Below are 18256 nucleotides of genomic sequence, written 5' to 3'. Positions count from 1 at the left end.
TGTCAGTGGCAAACACTGAACTCTGATATGTCTGGGCGGGAATATGCAGTTTTATTAACGTGGTTTATGCATCACTTGCTGCTAAATTAAGTAAACCATGAAACTACACTCACAGTGAATTTAAAGGAGTTCATACGATAATAAACACGTCTTTATTTGCCCACTTTCATGTCATTTCAAAATCAGTTGCATGTCATCGCTGATCTTTCTAAAATCTCGTATATCCATATTTTGTGATTAAATTTTTTGCCAAAAGTATAAAAAAGTGCTTTTTGACTTTGACAACAGTATTATTAATAAAAAAAATACTGTGTTTTTTCAATTTCCTGAAAACAGCGAATTTGGACATCCGAGGTTTCATATAGGCATTTAAGAAAATTTTAACCACTTTAGAAAGGGAACAACATGAGGATAACTAAATAATTTCGAAATAATGTAGACTGGCTTTTAAACTATTTATCCATCAAGATCTGATTGTTTCATGAAACTTGAATAGCAAGTCAATATTTCTTTGGGTATGTTAACAGAAAAGTGATTTCAGAGGCAGATAGAAAATAACATTTTGAATGAACATGCATTAATAAATCTTTTACACCAAGAAACAGTTAATAAAAAAGTTATTTAAGAATTATATATGTATTTATAATTATAAATACATTTTTTTAATAATCTTAATCTAGAGCATGTGGTTTGCAAATGTGTGTTTCTCTGTTTGTGTGGTTAGGGCATGGCGCTTGGTCATTGGTTTGAACCCAGGGATTGCACATACTCAGATACAAATGTATTGGACAATGCAATGTAAGGCGTTTTGGATAAAAGCGTCTGCCAAATGCATAAATGTAAATGTAAATAATTCGTACAGTTGACTTGAAGCAACACTTTGTTTGGGTGCAGCAGCAATCCCAGAAGTAACTGTGGATACGCACACATAAGGTGCTGTATTCTACAGGTGTGCCTCTATTGTTTTTTCAGTGAGGCAGAAATTGCTACGATAGTCTTGAAATGGTCGTTGCACATGCGTTCGAGGAATGTGTCTTTACACAACTCTACAGTTCACTATCAGAAACAGCAATCAGTAGTTTAGATAAGCCTGTGTATTTTAATATGTGCATTTGTTTGTGTGTGAGAGTTGTTTAAGTGATATACTATTTTGGTAATTTCTTTCCGGTTTTTATTTGACATGAATCGTTTTTGCTTACATCAGCTACAAGCGTTATCTCTCTGTAGCAGTATACATTTATCATAACTTTACATGATGGATAAAGTCAAGCCATATTATTTAGGTCTGTTAAAACAAGCTATTTCTGACACTTGATCATTGAATTCTGCAGCGTTTCCTTGTAAATGGAACCTTTCAGGTTCAATAATACAAACATCACATCAAATTTGTTAGTACCCCTCCACAAATATGAAAAATGCACAATTTTCTGTGAAATAACAAAAAAATTTGAAAAGTAATTGTCCTCCACCATTGTTTATTCCATATTTAATAGAAATCATAATTTGCTTTCGATTTTTTATTCAACATAACATTGTAAATAATAAATCAGACAAAAATGTCATGGACAAAAATGATGGGACCTCTAACTTAATATTCTGTTACACTACCTTTAGAGGCAATCACTGCATGCAAACATTTTCTGAAGCTCTCAATGAGACTTCTGCTCCTGTTAACAGGTAGTTTGGCTCACTCTTCCTGAGCAAACTGCTCCAGCTGTCTTGGGTTTGATGGGTGCCTTCTCCAGACTGCAAGTTTCAGCTCTTTCCATAGATGTTCGATAGGCTTCAGATCAAGACTCATAGAAGGCGGCTTCAGATTAGTCAATTGTATTGTTCTTATTCATTCTTGGGTGATTTTAGCTTTGTGTGTTGGGTCATTATCCTGTTGGAAGACCCATGACCTGCGACTGAGACAGAGCTTTCTTACACTGGGCAGTACGTTTCGTTCCAGAATCCCTCGATAGTCTTGAGATTTCATTGTGCCCTGAACAGATGCAAGGCGCCCTGTACCAGATGCAGCAAAGCAGCCCCAAAACAAATAACTGAGCCTCCTCAATGTTTCACTGTAGGTAAGGTGTTCACTTCTTTGAAGGCTTGATTTTTTTTCGACTTGATTTTTTTTCGACTGTGAACATTGCCAAAATCTCCAGTTTTGATTCACCTGTACAAAGGACATTCTCCCAGAAGGATTGTGGCTTGTCAATATGAATTAAGGCAAATACCAGTCATGCTCAAAAAGCGACGGATGGTGCGATCAGAAACTGACGTACCGTCACCTTGGAGTTCAGCTTGTATCTGTTTGGCGGTTATCCTTGGTTCTTTTTCCATCATTCACACTATCCTTCTGTTCGATCTGGGGTCAATTTTCCTCTTGCGGCTGCTTGCCCAGGGAGGTTGGCTACAATTCCATGGACCTTAAACTTCTTGATAATATTTGAAACTGTTGTGAAACAGGAACATCAAGCCTTTTCCTTTACCATGCTTGTCTTTTATTTTCTTTCTGAGCTCCTCAGACAACTCTATCATTTGCTGTCTCTGGTCCATGTTCAGTGTGGGGCACACAATGATACCAAACAGCACAGTGACTACTTTTCTCTGTTTAAATAGACTGAATGACTGATGACAAGATTGGATACATGATACTTATTAAAGAAACTTATTAGTTTAAAATATAACTTTAATCCAATTATGTTTTATCTTTTCTAAAGGTTACCAACAAGTGTGTCCAGGCCATTTCAGAATATCATTGTAGAATAAGCAATAATTCATCCCTTTCCACAGCCTCTTTGCTTTATTTTATGACATACCAAAGGCATGCAAGTATACATGATACAATAGCTTTTAATTTCATCACTCTTCAGGAGGAATAAAGCATTATTTCACTGAGCTGTAAGGATACCAACAAATTTGAGCACGTCTGTATGTGTGCTTTGTAAGTCATGACTTCAGTACATAAATAGTTCACCTCTTCCTGTCTGTCAGTATGTGTAGTGGTGAACTGACAGATGAGAACTAATTGACTTTTTTGGTTGTTCTCGGTCACTTTTCTCAGCCTTCTCTCCCCTCAACTGTATGTTTTCCTTTGGGATACAAATGTTTTCACTTGGGAATGTGGGTCTAGCAGGTGTTAATTTTATTTTTTCCTTTTGTCACTTTCTCTCTTTCGTTCTCACAGGAATTCTTCTCATGTTAGGTCACTGTAATCTCACATCTCCAGTTGACTATTATGATTAAGACATGCAACATAATACCGCCATTCGGAAGTGCATTTGTAAGAAGAAAAGAAAGAAAGAGAAACAAGGGAGATTTGCTGGACGGACAAAATAGACTTTTAAACCCAAGTTCTTGAAGAGAATTTTTCTGGTAATCCCCCTCTCCTGCTGCTAAGCCCGCGCTCTACAAATGTACTTCATTTCCATTGACAAGTTCTCTCACGTACGTTACGCTCTGTTTGCCAGCTTCTTCCTAAGAGCATTAAACTCTCGGCCATCGCGGTGCCCTTTACAAAACGGACTTCCTCTTCATCACCTCGTTCTACACAGCCTCTTCCTCTTTTGATGCTATTCTCATTTTGACTAGAAATCGTTTTGCTTGTAAATGAGATCGGCCAGGGCATAAGACCCTGCCAGCGTGCGGTTCAGACCACTGAACCGTTTTCTGGTTTCCGTCAACACTTCTCAGACACGTTTGTAATGACGTGCGGAATGATTATGGGAAAATAAGAGGCTCTGTTTCAGCAGTTGTTGGTCACAAAACCGGCGGAAATTACAGTTTACATTTACACTTTACATGCAACAGTTTATTTAGCAGCAGTTATGGTGGCCCATCCACAGCAATGTACACCAATATATTAAATAATCTGTTTATATAAACCTCTGCCTAAACAGTCCGGACATCAGAAAAATATCAGTCATTTTTTTATTTAATAGAAGGAGAAATGAATGTGCTATGGACGTTTTTAAGTGACAAAACACTTTTTAGGGTTTCTGTGAATTAAAATGTACAAATCAGAACCAATGATACCCCAAAATGGGTGGCTCTTTATAAAAGATAAAATAGCTACTATATTATAATTCTCATGTGCCCTTTTTTACGAGGAATATGGACTGTTATGGATGTGACAGTTCTGTTATGGATGTGACAATTTACTTACCTGACTATGGAGAAGTTTTTAACTAACTTATTTAAACCAGCAAATATTTACATCTGACCGGCAGTAGTATGATGAGATCCTTTGGTAAAATAATAAGTTAATAATTAGCATTTTATATGGATGGAGATTCAAATAATGCATCTGTAAAAGACTCTAGGGAGGCGAAATGGAATTTGCCTTATTTTGCATAATCATTATTAGAAGTGACCTTTCATGGCATGTAGCATTTTAGCACTGGAGTGTGCTCTTGGAGAAAGATTTTGGTTAACTTAACGGGACGATTCTCCACAATTCTTGAAGTTATTGAAAGATTTCAAAACCAATGCAAGACTAAACAACATATAGGCTATATATTTCAAGAGCAGAGAATGGAGTTGATAAACAAGGGATGTAGGATAAAATAAGCCCTTCATTCTTAATGATATTTGAGAGTTTGAACAATATTTATTCACATTTTACAGCCTCCTCTTTAAATTCCCTCATTTGGTCGCCTCTATTATTAAAAGCAACTTGCTAACTACAACATTGTAGGGAGAAATGAGGAGTGTAATATAACATTGAATCCTAGAAGATGTGTGAGCTTGGTGGCTCAGGTAGGGTTGGAAAGATCTTTTCACCAGTGAAGAACACTGAAAGTTACGGAAAGTGATTGTGTGCCTCTGCTCGCTTAAGCAGAAAAAATAGCAAGCCAGTGCCAATGGCTGTTTTATATGCACCCATCAGCATCTTTAACTTGATGTGAGCAGCAACTGGCAGCCAGTGAGGCTGAAAGAGGTACAATGTGCTCTCCCTTGGGCTCATTGAAGACCAACCGTGGCACCACATTCTGGATAATTTGCAGAGGTTTAATTGTGCATGAGGTACGTCTGACCAGAAGAACATTACAATAGTTCAGTCTGGAGATGATAAGAGATGGAAACCAAAGACTATATTGAGGTCTATGGCTGGCTTGAACGGATTGGAAATCTGCAAATAGCGTTTGCCAAATGTTGAAATCGAAGGAACGCAATTTGTTGGACGTTTCTTTGTCAGAGACATTCAAGCGTGTTTTTTTGACAAACTTGATTTGAAATTGCAAGCATGCAATTGCACAAATGCATGTAAAAGCAATTCACAGTGTTTAAAGTTGAACAAAGTTGTAACTTAAGAGGTGAAAGGAGTTAAACTGATTTTAGGCAATTGACGATGTGATTTTCATCGAGGTTACTGGATGTGTGTAAATCCCCCTGCCTCTAAAAATAATGCAGGAACTGTCGGGAATGTGACACACAGATATAACGACTGCAGGAGCTTAACAGCAGATCAACACCACACTGACACACACACACTTACACCCTATAAAAACACACTCTCTCAATAAACCTAAACCTGTTGACAACTGCTGTTGGATTCAGACGCACTCACTAAACCTGAACACACATTATATGTTACACACACACTGCGCTGAAGTTTAACTTTATGTAAAACCGTCACAACAATTACTTTTTATTGAACATAATGAAAACGTTCACTGTTATTGTCTGTCTGTTTTGGGTTTACATGTTTGTGAAGTTTTTGTGTGTGTGTTTTCACTGTTAGGGGTAATGTCTGTCTGGTCATGTGGGCCAGTTAATTTTAGATGTCTTTTTCTGCTCATAGGTTTACCTACTCCCTCTCTCTATCATTCGTCGTGTCAGTGTCTGTGTTGGAATTTGTCACTGTAAGTGTTAAACTAATGGATGAGGCGTCAGTGGTTCCTAAACTAGACGGTCATCAGATCATATGTATTCTGCTAACATAAGAGAACCGTTAGCTCAGACTGAGCCTGTCCAACTCAAATTCGTTGTTTTTGTAATCTAAATAAAAAATAAGCATAAAGTTGTATGTTACAAACCCGGTCCAAACCACATCTATTTGTTTAAACTTCGATTAAAATCAGATTTTTTTGGAACCCGCATCAGACTGAACTGTCAAATCGTATTTAAAGTAGCTTTTTCGCATTCAGGATTGAATATCTATGTGAAAACAGTATATTGTTAGAACCATACATTTTTGCACCCTTGCTACTTTTATAATGAATGGTGTAATGTTTACTGTCTAGTGAATAGTGAATGATTGAACAGGTCAGCAGTTAAAGTCCACTGTCACATATGTTCTCTCATGCGACTTGTGAGTTCAGCACCGTGGAGAGATGCCATGATAGACATGAGAAAAGACAAAATTTCCAGTTTTCCATGCTCTCTTCCCACACTAACAGCTACTCTTGTTGTGTGAGAAAGTCACTTGGCGTCGCTTTGACGCTGAAAACCTGGATCAGATTTCCTCACTTGCTAAGTGACGTTGCGACAGTCGGAAGATCATATTTTAAACTAAATTAGCATACCATGTGAACAAATCTACGAAGCTGTGGTTCTCATCTGGTTTTGCTTCTTCTTTCAAATTGGATGCAAGTGTCTTTAAAAGTCTTTAAATTGAAACATTGACATGTATTCAAGTCACTATGAAATCAAAAGTTTTTTTTATGGAATGTTGCGGTGTTAATTTAAAAATTGTATTATCTCTTTTATTAAAAACATTAACCGCTCCTCTCCCTCTGAACTACGTCACTTCATGACGTTTGTCTTAGCGCAGGGGTAGAACTATATTCCAACTTCCAACAATCCAGTAAATATACCGTGGATCAATTTAATTTTATTTCAGAAGTCGTTTTACTAATATACAGTACATTTCACAATATGGAAGAAAACACCATTAAAACTTCTGTTTCGTGTCGAATTGAACATTAACATTGAATTTTGCTTTACTAATAACAGTTTTGAATGTCAGGTTCTGTCAATTCAGTGGCCAATAAATAACTGTTCGAAAAACAGTCATTAGCAAGAAGAATTTCTTCGCAAACCTCTATTTTATGTTGTGTTTTCCTTTACCGTGCATTAGTTTTGTACTTGGTTTTCGAAAGATGAGTGTGTCATGCATCCTATCCAGGTTGAACTTGGCAAAAGCCTTTTTTGGTCTCGATACACGGTTATATATTTATTTATATTTTCCGAATATTTTACTTTTTGTATGTAGAGTCCTTTTTTTCCATGCCGCCCATGACCAAATCAGACAAACCTACAAGTTTTGAACCGCTGTCATAGAGAATGTCTTTCTGTGTGTGTTCTATGTTAGCAGCCACGAAGGGAGGGATAAATCATTTATATCAAGTCAAATGTTTTGTCTAAAAGCATGCATGGATATCATTTTTCTTTGATTTGACGTTCGAATACTCTCCAAAACTGTGTCTAGCCGTTCTATTGATATGGGTGTGGTTAGACAAATGTTTGTGTTTGACAGACAGCTCTGACCGACTGTTTATTGAAGTTTATGTCTGATGGACAGACGTGGAAAATGAGCAACACTCCAACTATGAATAAAATCTCAAAGCTAGCGTAGACGAAAGCAGTGTATGTGTGTTTGACATAGATTGTTGACCTACTGTGATTGTGGATGGTGTCTTCCCCTTTCCGATGCACTAGCACTCTTTAACAGACATGGGGCTTATCTGTGTGTCCTGAGGACACAAACACACTCCAAGCTTCCTCTCTTGCTCTATAAACGCATGACTGAGGGCCATGTTTTAAGAAGGAGATGAAGAAAGAGAGAGAGAGGGGAGTAAAACAGACAAGCAAAAGAACAGCTCAAGTAAAAGCCAGTTTGCCTTCAAGCTTTTAAGGGGTTCTTAAGATGTTCAGCTTTCAGTCCATATAGGACATAAAGGAACCTTAACCTCTTAAATCGCACACGCACAGCAGTTTGTTTTTGTCTTCTAAACCCTACACTCTAAACCCTTTAATGTCTTCTCATCTTTTCATTCCATCCCGTGTGACTATAGAGCCAACATATCCGCAATAGAAGATATCAGATGTTTAAATCAACAGTATCACAGTATTGTTAAGTGTGTCTTTTTCCTTATCAAGATGATTTAACAAGCGTGTGAGGGAGAAAAAATTAGTATAAGAGGTATATTGCAGCTGTCAAAATAGTCAGATGTCCAATAATCTTATAGCTTTTAATATACCGTTCCTCCTCTTTCCTCTACCATTCACCATTCGAAACTATGGACTGATCAACAAATATTGCCACCATCTCTCTCTCTCTCTCTCTCTCTCTCTCTCTTTCTCTCTCTGTGAGTTTGTGATCTATTAAGATAGTCAGACAGGGGTTGACAGATACACAAAGGCTTCCGCAGTTCTATTGTGGTGGCATCCTCACCATACAGTATGATCATTGTGTATGGCCTGCGGGTGGACTGTGTGTGTGTGTGTGATCATGCGACCTACACACTGCTTTGTGATGAATTACTCAGAGTGGGCAGATTATGCTGGTATGACATTGATACATGGAGACATCCAGTGAAATTTTATTGCATTCAGAATGTGTTGGTGTGCGTTTCCGTGTGTGAGCGCACGAGTGGACGTGTAAGAGGATTTGAGTGTGTCGTATGGGTCAATCCACTCTCCATACTGGCACACCACTCTCATTCATTCTTTTAACAAACATCTTTGTTGTTTTTCTTTCGTTTCATCGAACAAAAAATGGTACGGCTATCGAAGCGAATTCATTTGGAGAAAACGGCAAGTTTGAGTGCGCGTGTTTGTTTATATAGATGTGTTATAGGGTGTATGCAAATATGTGTGAATGTTTGTGTGTTTTGGTTGGAGCGTATATTGAATTCTTGTCTTTTTGCTCCGTTGCTGTCATGGTAACATGTTTTCAGGGAGTACGGTGGTCCATAGGAATCAAATGAGGCGTGAATAATTTATCTTTTAATGACTTCATTCACATCAATAGCATTGACTCTAATGAACCTCCTGCCATGACTGGAGTGTGTGTGTTTGTGTGTGTTTCTGCATGTGATGATGATAACCGTAAACACCCTCCTTAAGTGTGTTTATGCTTTTAATTTGAAATGTAAAATTGTAAAGTTAGGGTATTTTCCATTGAAGCAATTTAGTAATCTGTCTGTGTGTGTGTGTGTGTGTGTGTGTGTGTACGTGCATGTGTACGCGTATGTGTATTTATGCATATCTGTTTGCACTGGCAGATTTAAATTCCTCTTTTGAAACTGTATGAATTATGGAGTGGAACATTATCATTCAAAGACAATCAATCAAACAGACAGACAGATACACACTCATACCCAGGAACACACTCTTGCACATAGTTGACGGTAATTTGATTCCACAGTCTACAGGTTGGAGTTTGTTATTATAATTTAAAATGTCTGACATTCACCCGTCATGCCTCTTTAGTGCATGCGTGTGTCTATCCAGCTATACATGCTCAGTTGTGTTTTCAACTGTAAAACTTATTACATTTCAAATGTTTTGTTGCAGATGTAATATGGAACTATGGTGGTATCCTTAAAAGCATATTACATTATTATGAAAATACTACGCTACATAAGGATGATAATCATACAGTACATACAGTATTAAATAAACACAACTTCGCCCTCTGATACCGTACTGCGATACCATTTTCAAGTTTTCTCTGACTCTTATATATATCTGAATACTTATATATGTAATATTAATGTGCATGCATGTGTATGTGTGTGTATCCCCACCCATCTGAAATTGCAATAAGAAAATCCAATGGCAAAGGTTTTACCCACAAAGCAGACAGGAAAACGAGCTTTCGAGATAGAAAGGGTATTTCTAAAATATTGACTACCGAAAGCGGTTCAAAAATCGTTGAATTCATTCAAATGAGGCAGTAAATCAGCACGTTTACGATTCCCTTAAGTGTCCATATGTGGTTTAAACATGAGTAATGCTGCGCGATACAGCAGCACTTTTCTGCTATGGTTTATGGGTTGGTCAGGCGTTAACAGAACCTTCCATTAGTCAAACAAAATCTCCCTCCAACCATGATCATTGGCTACTGATGAACTCATTTGTGCATGGAAGTATGAGAAAGGTCACAGAGAGAGAGCGATGAGAATGTTGAATATGTTTCATATGTAATGTAATCAGATATGTAAAGCTCTCGTCTTTACAGCTGCTCTGGGCTGTGTTTTATTGATTGGTTTATGGTGGTTTGAGCAGAAGGAAACTTCTGGTAAGACTGACTCGCAACCTGCTATTACAAATGCGAGGCACACACGCATGCATGCAAGCGCGCTCACAGTCGCACACTAACTGCGGTGATCGTTAAGCAGTAAATTACAGAAGGAAATCCTCGACGGCTGAATGTAATTCCTACTGGCTGAGTGAGTGTGACTGAAATACCACACCATTCTCTCTCTCTCTCTCTCTCTCTCTCTCTCCTTATGTCTCTTGATTCTCAATGAGTTTTTCAATCTATTTATTGTAACTTTAGATTCTTTTTAGGGTAAAAATTATAAACATCTATCTATCAGACATATTGAAACTCTATATGGTCTAATAAACAAGCAGAAATGGCTTAGTACAAACCAAATGGCCACTGATTTTCCTGGGTTATGTCCTCTTATCATTTAAGAATAAACATAATCTGAATATAGTTTTACAGTTTGATTTTTGTGATAGGGTGAAAAAAGTGAAAAAATATGAATGTTATGAATTATGAATATTAAATGAGATTCAAACAGCAATGATGTCAGAGTACATCTTTGTTATGACATTTTTTTAGATAAACAAGTGTTGTGATGGTAGGAATCAAAACAGGTAAATATTTTCATTTAAAGTCACGCTTTTATGTAAATGGGATGTTTGAATGGTAAAGCGAAATGCATTTTTATGCCACAATAATGGCTCGGTAATATGTGTGTGAAGACATTTTCAAATAGAATTACAATGAATAGAAGTCTATTATCCTCATAACACCTCAAAATAATTTTGAGATTTTTATTATTAAAATGCATACAGTAATTTCAAATATTGATATAACAAAAAAAATCTTATTTTTAGTTAACTTATGATTGTAAGGAACCCTTAGGTTGACACCTTATCAAATGTTGTGGACAAGATCTAGTCCTTTCATAGAATGACATAGATTGACTGTTCATATATCACTGCTGTCGTTCTGCTTTTTTGCCATAAATCATTATTAGACATGCTTTACGTTTGTCACCGAGTTTTGCAAATATCTAACCAATAAAAAGTATCAAATGTGCTCGCCCATTTTGACAACACTATATTTACTCCAAGTGAATTTGGAAATTCTGAGGTTTTGGAAGGACAGTGACTATACTTTATGTGTGTATGTTGGTGTGTGTGTGTTTGAGAAACTGAACCTTAAAGCTCCAAAATCAACAGGACTGACGGAGACATCCTTAACGTGAACCACTGAAGAAATGTGGGCTTACCATGTGTGTGTGTGGACGGGACAGATGGACTCAAGCAGCTGTGTGTGTTGGTTGTGACTGAAGTTTGAGGGTGTGTGAAAGACAACATTGAGGCCTCGTCTGTATTTGAAGAGGAATATTTCAGTTTGACTCACACACACATAGATTCTGTCTGCTGGAATCTATGGCAAATAGCTCTGAGACTCAAAACATCTTGAATAGATTTGGAAATAGAGAGAGAGACAGGGGGGGAAACAGAGTTATCTCCTGTCTTTCATCTTTAAGTGTCTCAATTGTTTCGACCTGTGTGTCTTAAAAGAGAGAAAATAAGCAAAAGACAGACAGTCAGACAGACAGTGTTAGGGAGACTGAATCACAGAGAAAGACAGATGGAAAACAAGTGGTTGTGGGAAAGTTAGTGGTTGTCTGTATACACCCATACTGGCAGAATCAAAACTAAACACACACACTGCCTTCTTGACCCTGAACTCAAAGCTCTCTGTTTCAGGCATTATGAATAGAGCTTTAATCATCGATTCCCTCCTGTTTAACAAGTAAATTGTTGTATGAAACAATGGAAGTCTATGGGACATACAAGTAAATGTACAGTATGTGCGTGTATGTGAAGGAGGGCAGTCTGTGCCCTCAGAGCCAGGCTTACAAGACGAGTGCTGAATGCCTTCAGTTCATAAACACCTCGCTAATGAGTCTCTCAGGGGAAAGCAAGTGATCAACGCTCATTTCTCCGTAGATCCCTCTAACACCTGCTAGCGGGTGTGTGTGTGTGTGTGTGTGTGTGCAGATGACATTTTCATGGATGACAGGTGGTCTCCCCAACACCGCTGGATGTTGAGAGACTGAGACTGTGACTCACACATTCACGCTCATGGAACACTAATCCATTTTCAATGTTGCTTATCAATGGGTCTCAGCTGTTGCTGCAGCCAAACTATCTTGTAGCTAGAGGAACCAACCAACTCAACGTCAGCTGTGACCACAATCCAGCATGGGTTTTTCAACGGCCATTAGTGATGTTGATATCTGAAGAGCGGGGTTGTCGGTGGCCAGGCCTAGACGGATCTGATGCACTGAGAGCTTTATTTTATGAACATGAAGCAAGCGGCAGGGAATATCTACTTTGTGAATGATGGCCATTTAAATGTGTTAATGTCAGTTTGTTAAATTTCATTTAAATTTGGTTTTAGTTCTTAAGACATATCAAACAGCTAAACCGAGACTTTATACAAGTTTATTCATAATTCATAAAAGTTGGAGGTTTGTTTTGAAACTGGCATTTAAGTGGTGAACTCATTCAAAAATAGGGTCAGGGTCATCTCGAAATGGCTGATGTATCTGTCAATCACTGATGTGAACTTGTCACATGACGACCAAAACATCAAAAAAGCTACGGGGAGAGGATTAAAGGGCATAAAATGGTAGTGAAGGGTTCACGAATGGGGTGACACACTGGCAGCTGGTTTGAGAAGTCACACATCTGAAACCATTTCACCTCTGGCTCGAACTTCAAATGTACACACAACACGACTGGGTAAAATAAGCGCTTCTGGTACCATTGTTTGTGTGCTTGTGTGTTCCTCGTATCGTGTGGGTTAGATAACGTTGTTTTTGGTTTGTCATTCTGACGTTTCCTATCAAAGACTCACGGATGTGGTTGTATCACTTTCTGTCTGTTTCTCTTTCCTCTCTCTTTTCTTCCTGTCTGGTCATGTTGAGCACTGTGTGGTGATTCTTCATAGCGGGGGCAAAAATAATTTGAACAGATAAAGACATTTCGATTAAAAATAATTTTTGGTTTGTCCTCTTCCTCCCTGTGGGAGATGAGTTTTTGATATAGTTGAATTTTTTTAACCATGTAAACAATCAAAAGCCTAGCAGCAGGGGTATTGCTTAAAGTCAAGGACATGCGACAAACTGTTTATGGTCCCGGTCCTAACCACTTACCGGCTTTTTGGCAAATCTTTGTCTGGTAATCTGACAAATTATGTGAATAATACTCAAGAGCAATACAAAAGATGTATTGAAGAATGTTAGCAACTTAACAATGACGGTACCCATTCATTTCTATTGTATAGTTTGTGTCTATACCTATGCAAGTTCCAACATTCTTCAAAATGTCTTCTTTTGTGTTCAGCAGAAGAAAGAAAGTAATACAGATTTGAAATAACAATAACATGATGTGAATAATATTCAGGAGCAATACATTGCTCACATAATTTTTATTTGCAGTTTCACTGAATGCAGTAAAACATTGACTTATTTATTACTAAATTATATATATATGAATAATGAATTGTTTCTAGATTTTCAAGCTATTGTTAATAGTATCTGTACAGAGTTATTGTGCATAAAAACACTTGCATAAATATGAATATGTGCATGATTGCCGATGCTGATAAGATTGCACTGCCCCCTAGTGGAATGAGATATAACCCATCACTGCAGCTACACTTAGACCTAGTGTGTGTGTGTGTGTGTGTGTCTGTGTGTGTGTGCGTGCGTGCGTGTGTGTGTGCATGCATATGTGTGTGTGAATAGTTTTGATATTGTAAATAGCTATCTGTTTCTCTGGCACCTTCACTTTAAATCCTGCTGCTCTGTGATTGGTGCTGTCATCTGCCACTCATTATAGTGACAGGCATCTAGATGAATAGAGAGTGGCGAAAACGTTTAACAGACAGACAATCTATCTCTGTCTGCCCCCGACTCGGCGCGTGGCGCACACACATAGAGCCGATCTGTTGTGGTCAGTGTCTGGTTTTCGGAGGCTCAGTGTCTGTCTCACATTATGATTGACGGCTGAGGAATTTGACTGACAGGTCTGGCCGGCTGAACCAGCTATTCATGATCTGGAAGGGTCCCGCCGTCTGTGTGTCTGTAAACGAGAGGGTTGTCTTTGAGGGTCCGCTTTGCGTGAGGGAAGCCACTTCATTAAATACACCCCCTATAGAGACACACACACAGGAACCCACATGCATCCACACACTCCGTGAGTGCAAAGGTCAACCTTTGGGAACCCACTGAATGGAGAGCTGATCATGTGACGGGGCTTAAATTCTGATCATGTGACCTCTTGAAAAATGCCAAGCCGCAGCTGCAATGATGACAATTGATATTCATTTATATGAGGGAGTGAAATGACAGTTATAATTCCCACAGGTGGATCCACAATAACAGAGAGTGTAAAGAATTGATTAGTTTAGTTTGACCTATCTCAGCGTAACATTAGTTTTTTTCCCCCAGCAGGCGAAAATAAAAGCGTGAACAGGAAAGACAAAAACTGAAAGATGGATGGTGGCATAAAAGCAGGGGATTAAGCCTCTGTTAGTTTTTGTTCATTTATTGAAAAGAGGAAAAGAGAGAATTAAGCACTTCCTCTAAAGGTGCTCAGGGGTCATCATTCAACCCCCCCTCTCTCTCTCTCTCTTATTCTCTAGTTTCTTTCTCTGCTCTTGATGCCCTCCTGGGTGTTCCACTCCATGCTGCCAAAAAATTGTGTGTGTGTGAGCTCTCTAGCTTATTTCAACTCCCGCCATGTCTTTGTGTGCGCGGTGAACATGGTGGTATGCTTTATTTGCGATTCTGTCGAACTGGGCCTAAGTTTTTATATTGTTTGATTTAATGGTTTGATAGTCTTCCTCTGAGTTTGTTTCACTCTCAACGGCGTGACAGCTGGAATGTTTGTGTCGTAATCTAGAAGTATTTTGATCTAATAAATGTGCATTCAGAACAGTGTCGCGTCTTGTACGGAGGCAGATTGACCTCAACCTGATTAAGAACAATTCCCATTCAGTCCACGTTCAGCTGACATCAGGATGACATTTCTACATCACATTTTTACAGAGAGAAGGCTGTTAAATGTCTGCTGTGATGCCTGAAAACAGGGACTTTGGTTAGAAACGTTTATAGAGGTTTACCACGATCGCATGAACAAACAGGTTATTGACAACTCATATTATTGAGCCAATGTTGCAGTGTCTTTTTTGTTTTCTGCTGTCTAGATGTATATGCCTTTCTATTTTAAGTGCTACATTATGTGTCTGTTTGTGAATCACACAATTATGTGAATATTTTAGACTGAAAGATTTTGATGAATAGTTCAGTTATGTTTCCTTTAGTTTGCTGTACTACAATGTGTTCTCTTTTTCTCCTAAACCATACCTTTCTTAAAGGGACAGTTCACCCAAAATCGAATTTCTGTCATCATTTATTCACCCTCTTGTCTTTTCAAACCTATAGGACATTCTGTCTTCTGTGAAATCAAAAGAAGATATTTTGAATAATGTTTGTAACCAAACTATGCCGATACCCATTCACTTCTATTGTATCAATGGGTACCGCCGTTGTTCAGTTACCAACATTCTCCAAAATATATCTTCTTTTGTTTTCTGCGGAAGAATGACAGTCATGCAGGTTTAAAATGACATGAGAATGAGCCAATGATTTTGTGTGAAGTGTCCCTTTAAGAAGAAATAAAGATATACTCCATGAACTCCATATGATTGCTAATGTTCTCTGTCTCTGTGTTTTGCAGCGATCTGAGTGAAAATCAAATACAGGGGATTCCCAGAAAAGCCTTCAGAGGAGCTACCGAGATCAAAAACCTGTGAGTCTTCTGTATGTATGTGTGAAATAGGGACATATTGAATGATTGAATGGTTTTGTGCTTTAATGAGATGCTTAGCCAAACTGATACAAAGGGGAGTGGACAGTCCAGGTAGATGGTAGTGGAGAAGAGCACAGCACACCATTTAGAGAGAGAGAGAGAGAGAGAGAGAGATAGAGAGAGTCATAGCACTGAAACATGAGTGGAGGAAAAGAGAGCGAGAGTAGGACATATGTGGTTTATAAGAGGATCAGCAGTGTTTTTGTCAGTGTATCATTGTTAGTAGTGTGACCATTGGACGGCAAAGAGGTAGAATTGGCATCATGAGCACATCTTCCTAAAAAAGCAAACATTATGTCTGTCTCCTTTTCTCTCTCAGGCAGCTGGACTATAATCAGATTTCCTGCATTGAAGACGGAGCGTTCCGAGCTCTGCGGGACTTAGAAGTACTGTAAGTGCACTCTGTATGTTTGTGATTGTTACTGTGTTCTTTTGAATTAAACCCACTGCGGAGATCTCGTCTGACGTGGGTCAAAACTGGGCCACAATGGTTTTGGGATTGTTCCAGAAACTTTAGTTACATGGAATGATTTTAGGATCTTGTTTATTAGTTACCGTATAACCTTCTCTGTATGTAGATATTTTGCTTTTGCCTGTCAAAAAGCAGAATGTGCTGACTGATTGTATATAATGCATATCTTCTTTGTTAAGAGGGATTAGTACAGCAATCCTGTTAGAAAGAACGGACTCAAGAGAGATAAATTAGATTATGTCAGATTATTGTATCATGTTATACTATATTACTTTGATGCTTTGTCACATATAGACAGAATGGGGGTTTAGGAGATGAAATCTCTGTATCAAATAGCAGATGCGCATCAACAATGTGAATCCCTGCACATGATCGCACACATAAATGCAGACGCACATATAAACTGCAAGAGAAATGCCCTTTTATTCAGACACAATAAAAGCATAATTTTTTACTCAAGTTGTGCTTTTATATTAAATTTATCAATGCAATGAAAGATGACGGGGACTATGGCAGCAATGTCCAATATTCATTTTCATTGAATGCTACATAATTCATTTTCATCACAAGATTTTGGAGATCAATTAAGAATTTTAATCTCATAATTGTTTATGCGTGTTCTCAAACTAAATTTAAAATGTGTATTCTTTCTTTGTGTTTGTTTCACAGCACACTAAACAACAACAATATCTCACGTCTATCAGTGGCCAGTTTTAACCACATGCCCAAACTCAGAACATTGTGAGTACACACCTACCACACACACACACACACACACACACACACACACACACACACACACACACACAAAGCATGCATTAAATCAGTCCTTCAGACTGTCGTTGGCATATTATCAAGTACTTATCTTGCAGGCTCCTAATAAGTGTCACCATGGGGTAATGACGTATAATAACCACATTAATATGTATGTTTCATTAGCATAAATTACGTAGATTGAAGTGCTTTGTGTGTGATCATGATTAAATCCCATTGACGTAATGAGCTAAAGTGTCTAATTGCAATATCGATATTCTGGCCCTTCTTAACTAAGTGTCAGAAATAGACGACACTAGAGCAAGTAAATGAAAATGTGGGAAGGAGAGAATGCTGAAGAGATCTTTCCTAGCGTGTTTTCTTTATTTATAAGTGATTATGTATATGTCTAAACGCAATACAGCAGTGTTTAGAAAGGATGAGGAACTGAATTTTGTTAAGGTAAAGAGGGAAGCAAATGTCATTTCTAAAGGAGCTGACAACACAAAAATAAAGTTTACCAAAGAAATCATTAAGTGTGTGTGTCTTTGCCGGTTTACTGCACTGTCGGCAAGTACATGACATTAATTAATGAACGCGAAATTCTGTGATGCAAAATCGATAACACGCACACACTCTTGCACACATACGCACAGGTTTTATCGACATCTCGGTCAAGGCTACTTCTTTACATGATTATTTCTCTCTAGTCGCCTGCACTCGAATAATCTGCTGTGCGATTGCCATGTGGCTTGGCTCTCTGATTGGCTGAGACAGAGGCCCCGCCTCGGCCTCTACACACAGTGTATGGCCCCACCTTCCCTGAGGGGCCACAACATTGCAGAGGTTCAGAAGAAAGAGTTTATCTGTCCAGGTGAGTCAATTTATGGGGTTTGTTTATAG

General features: G+C 38.2%; 1 protein-coding gene across 1 annotated transcript in view; it reads left to right on the top strand.

The window, feature by feature from the left end:
• The window catches only part of slit2 (slit homolog 2), a gene marked incomplete at its 5' end in the record, with an annotated part of 61708 nt that overhangs the window by 14844 nt on the left and 28608 nt on the right, over window positions 1-18256 (top strand). The window contains 4 exons of the mRNA XM_079462722.1: window positions 15997-16068; window positions 16448-16519; window positions 17270-17341; window positions 18064-18227. Coding sequence (XP_079318848.1) covers window positions 15997-16068; window positions 16448-16519; window positions 17270-17341; window positions 18064-18227 — 380 coding nt within the window. The remainder of the gene's footprint in view (window positions 1-15996; window positions 16069-16447; window positions 16520-17269; window positions 17342-18063; window positions 18228-18256) is intronic.

This window comes from Barbatula barbatula, assembly GCF_947034865.1.
Source record: "Barbatula barbatula genome assembly, chromosome: 8".
Classification (NCBI taxonomy): domain Eukaryota; kingdom Metazoa; phylum Chordata; class Actinopteri; order Cypriniformes; family Nemacheilidae; genus Barbatula; species Barbatula barbatula.
The sequence above is the reverse complement of the archived record's forward strand: the minus strand, read 5'-3'. Positions and strand labels throughout refer to the sequence as shown.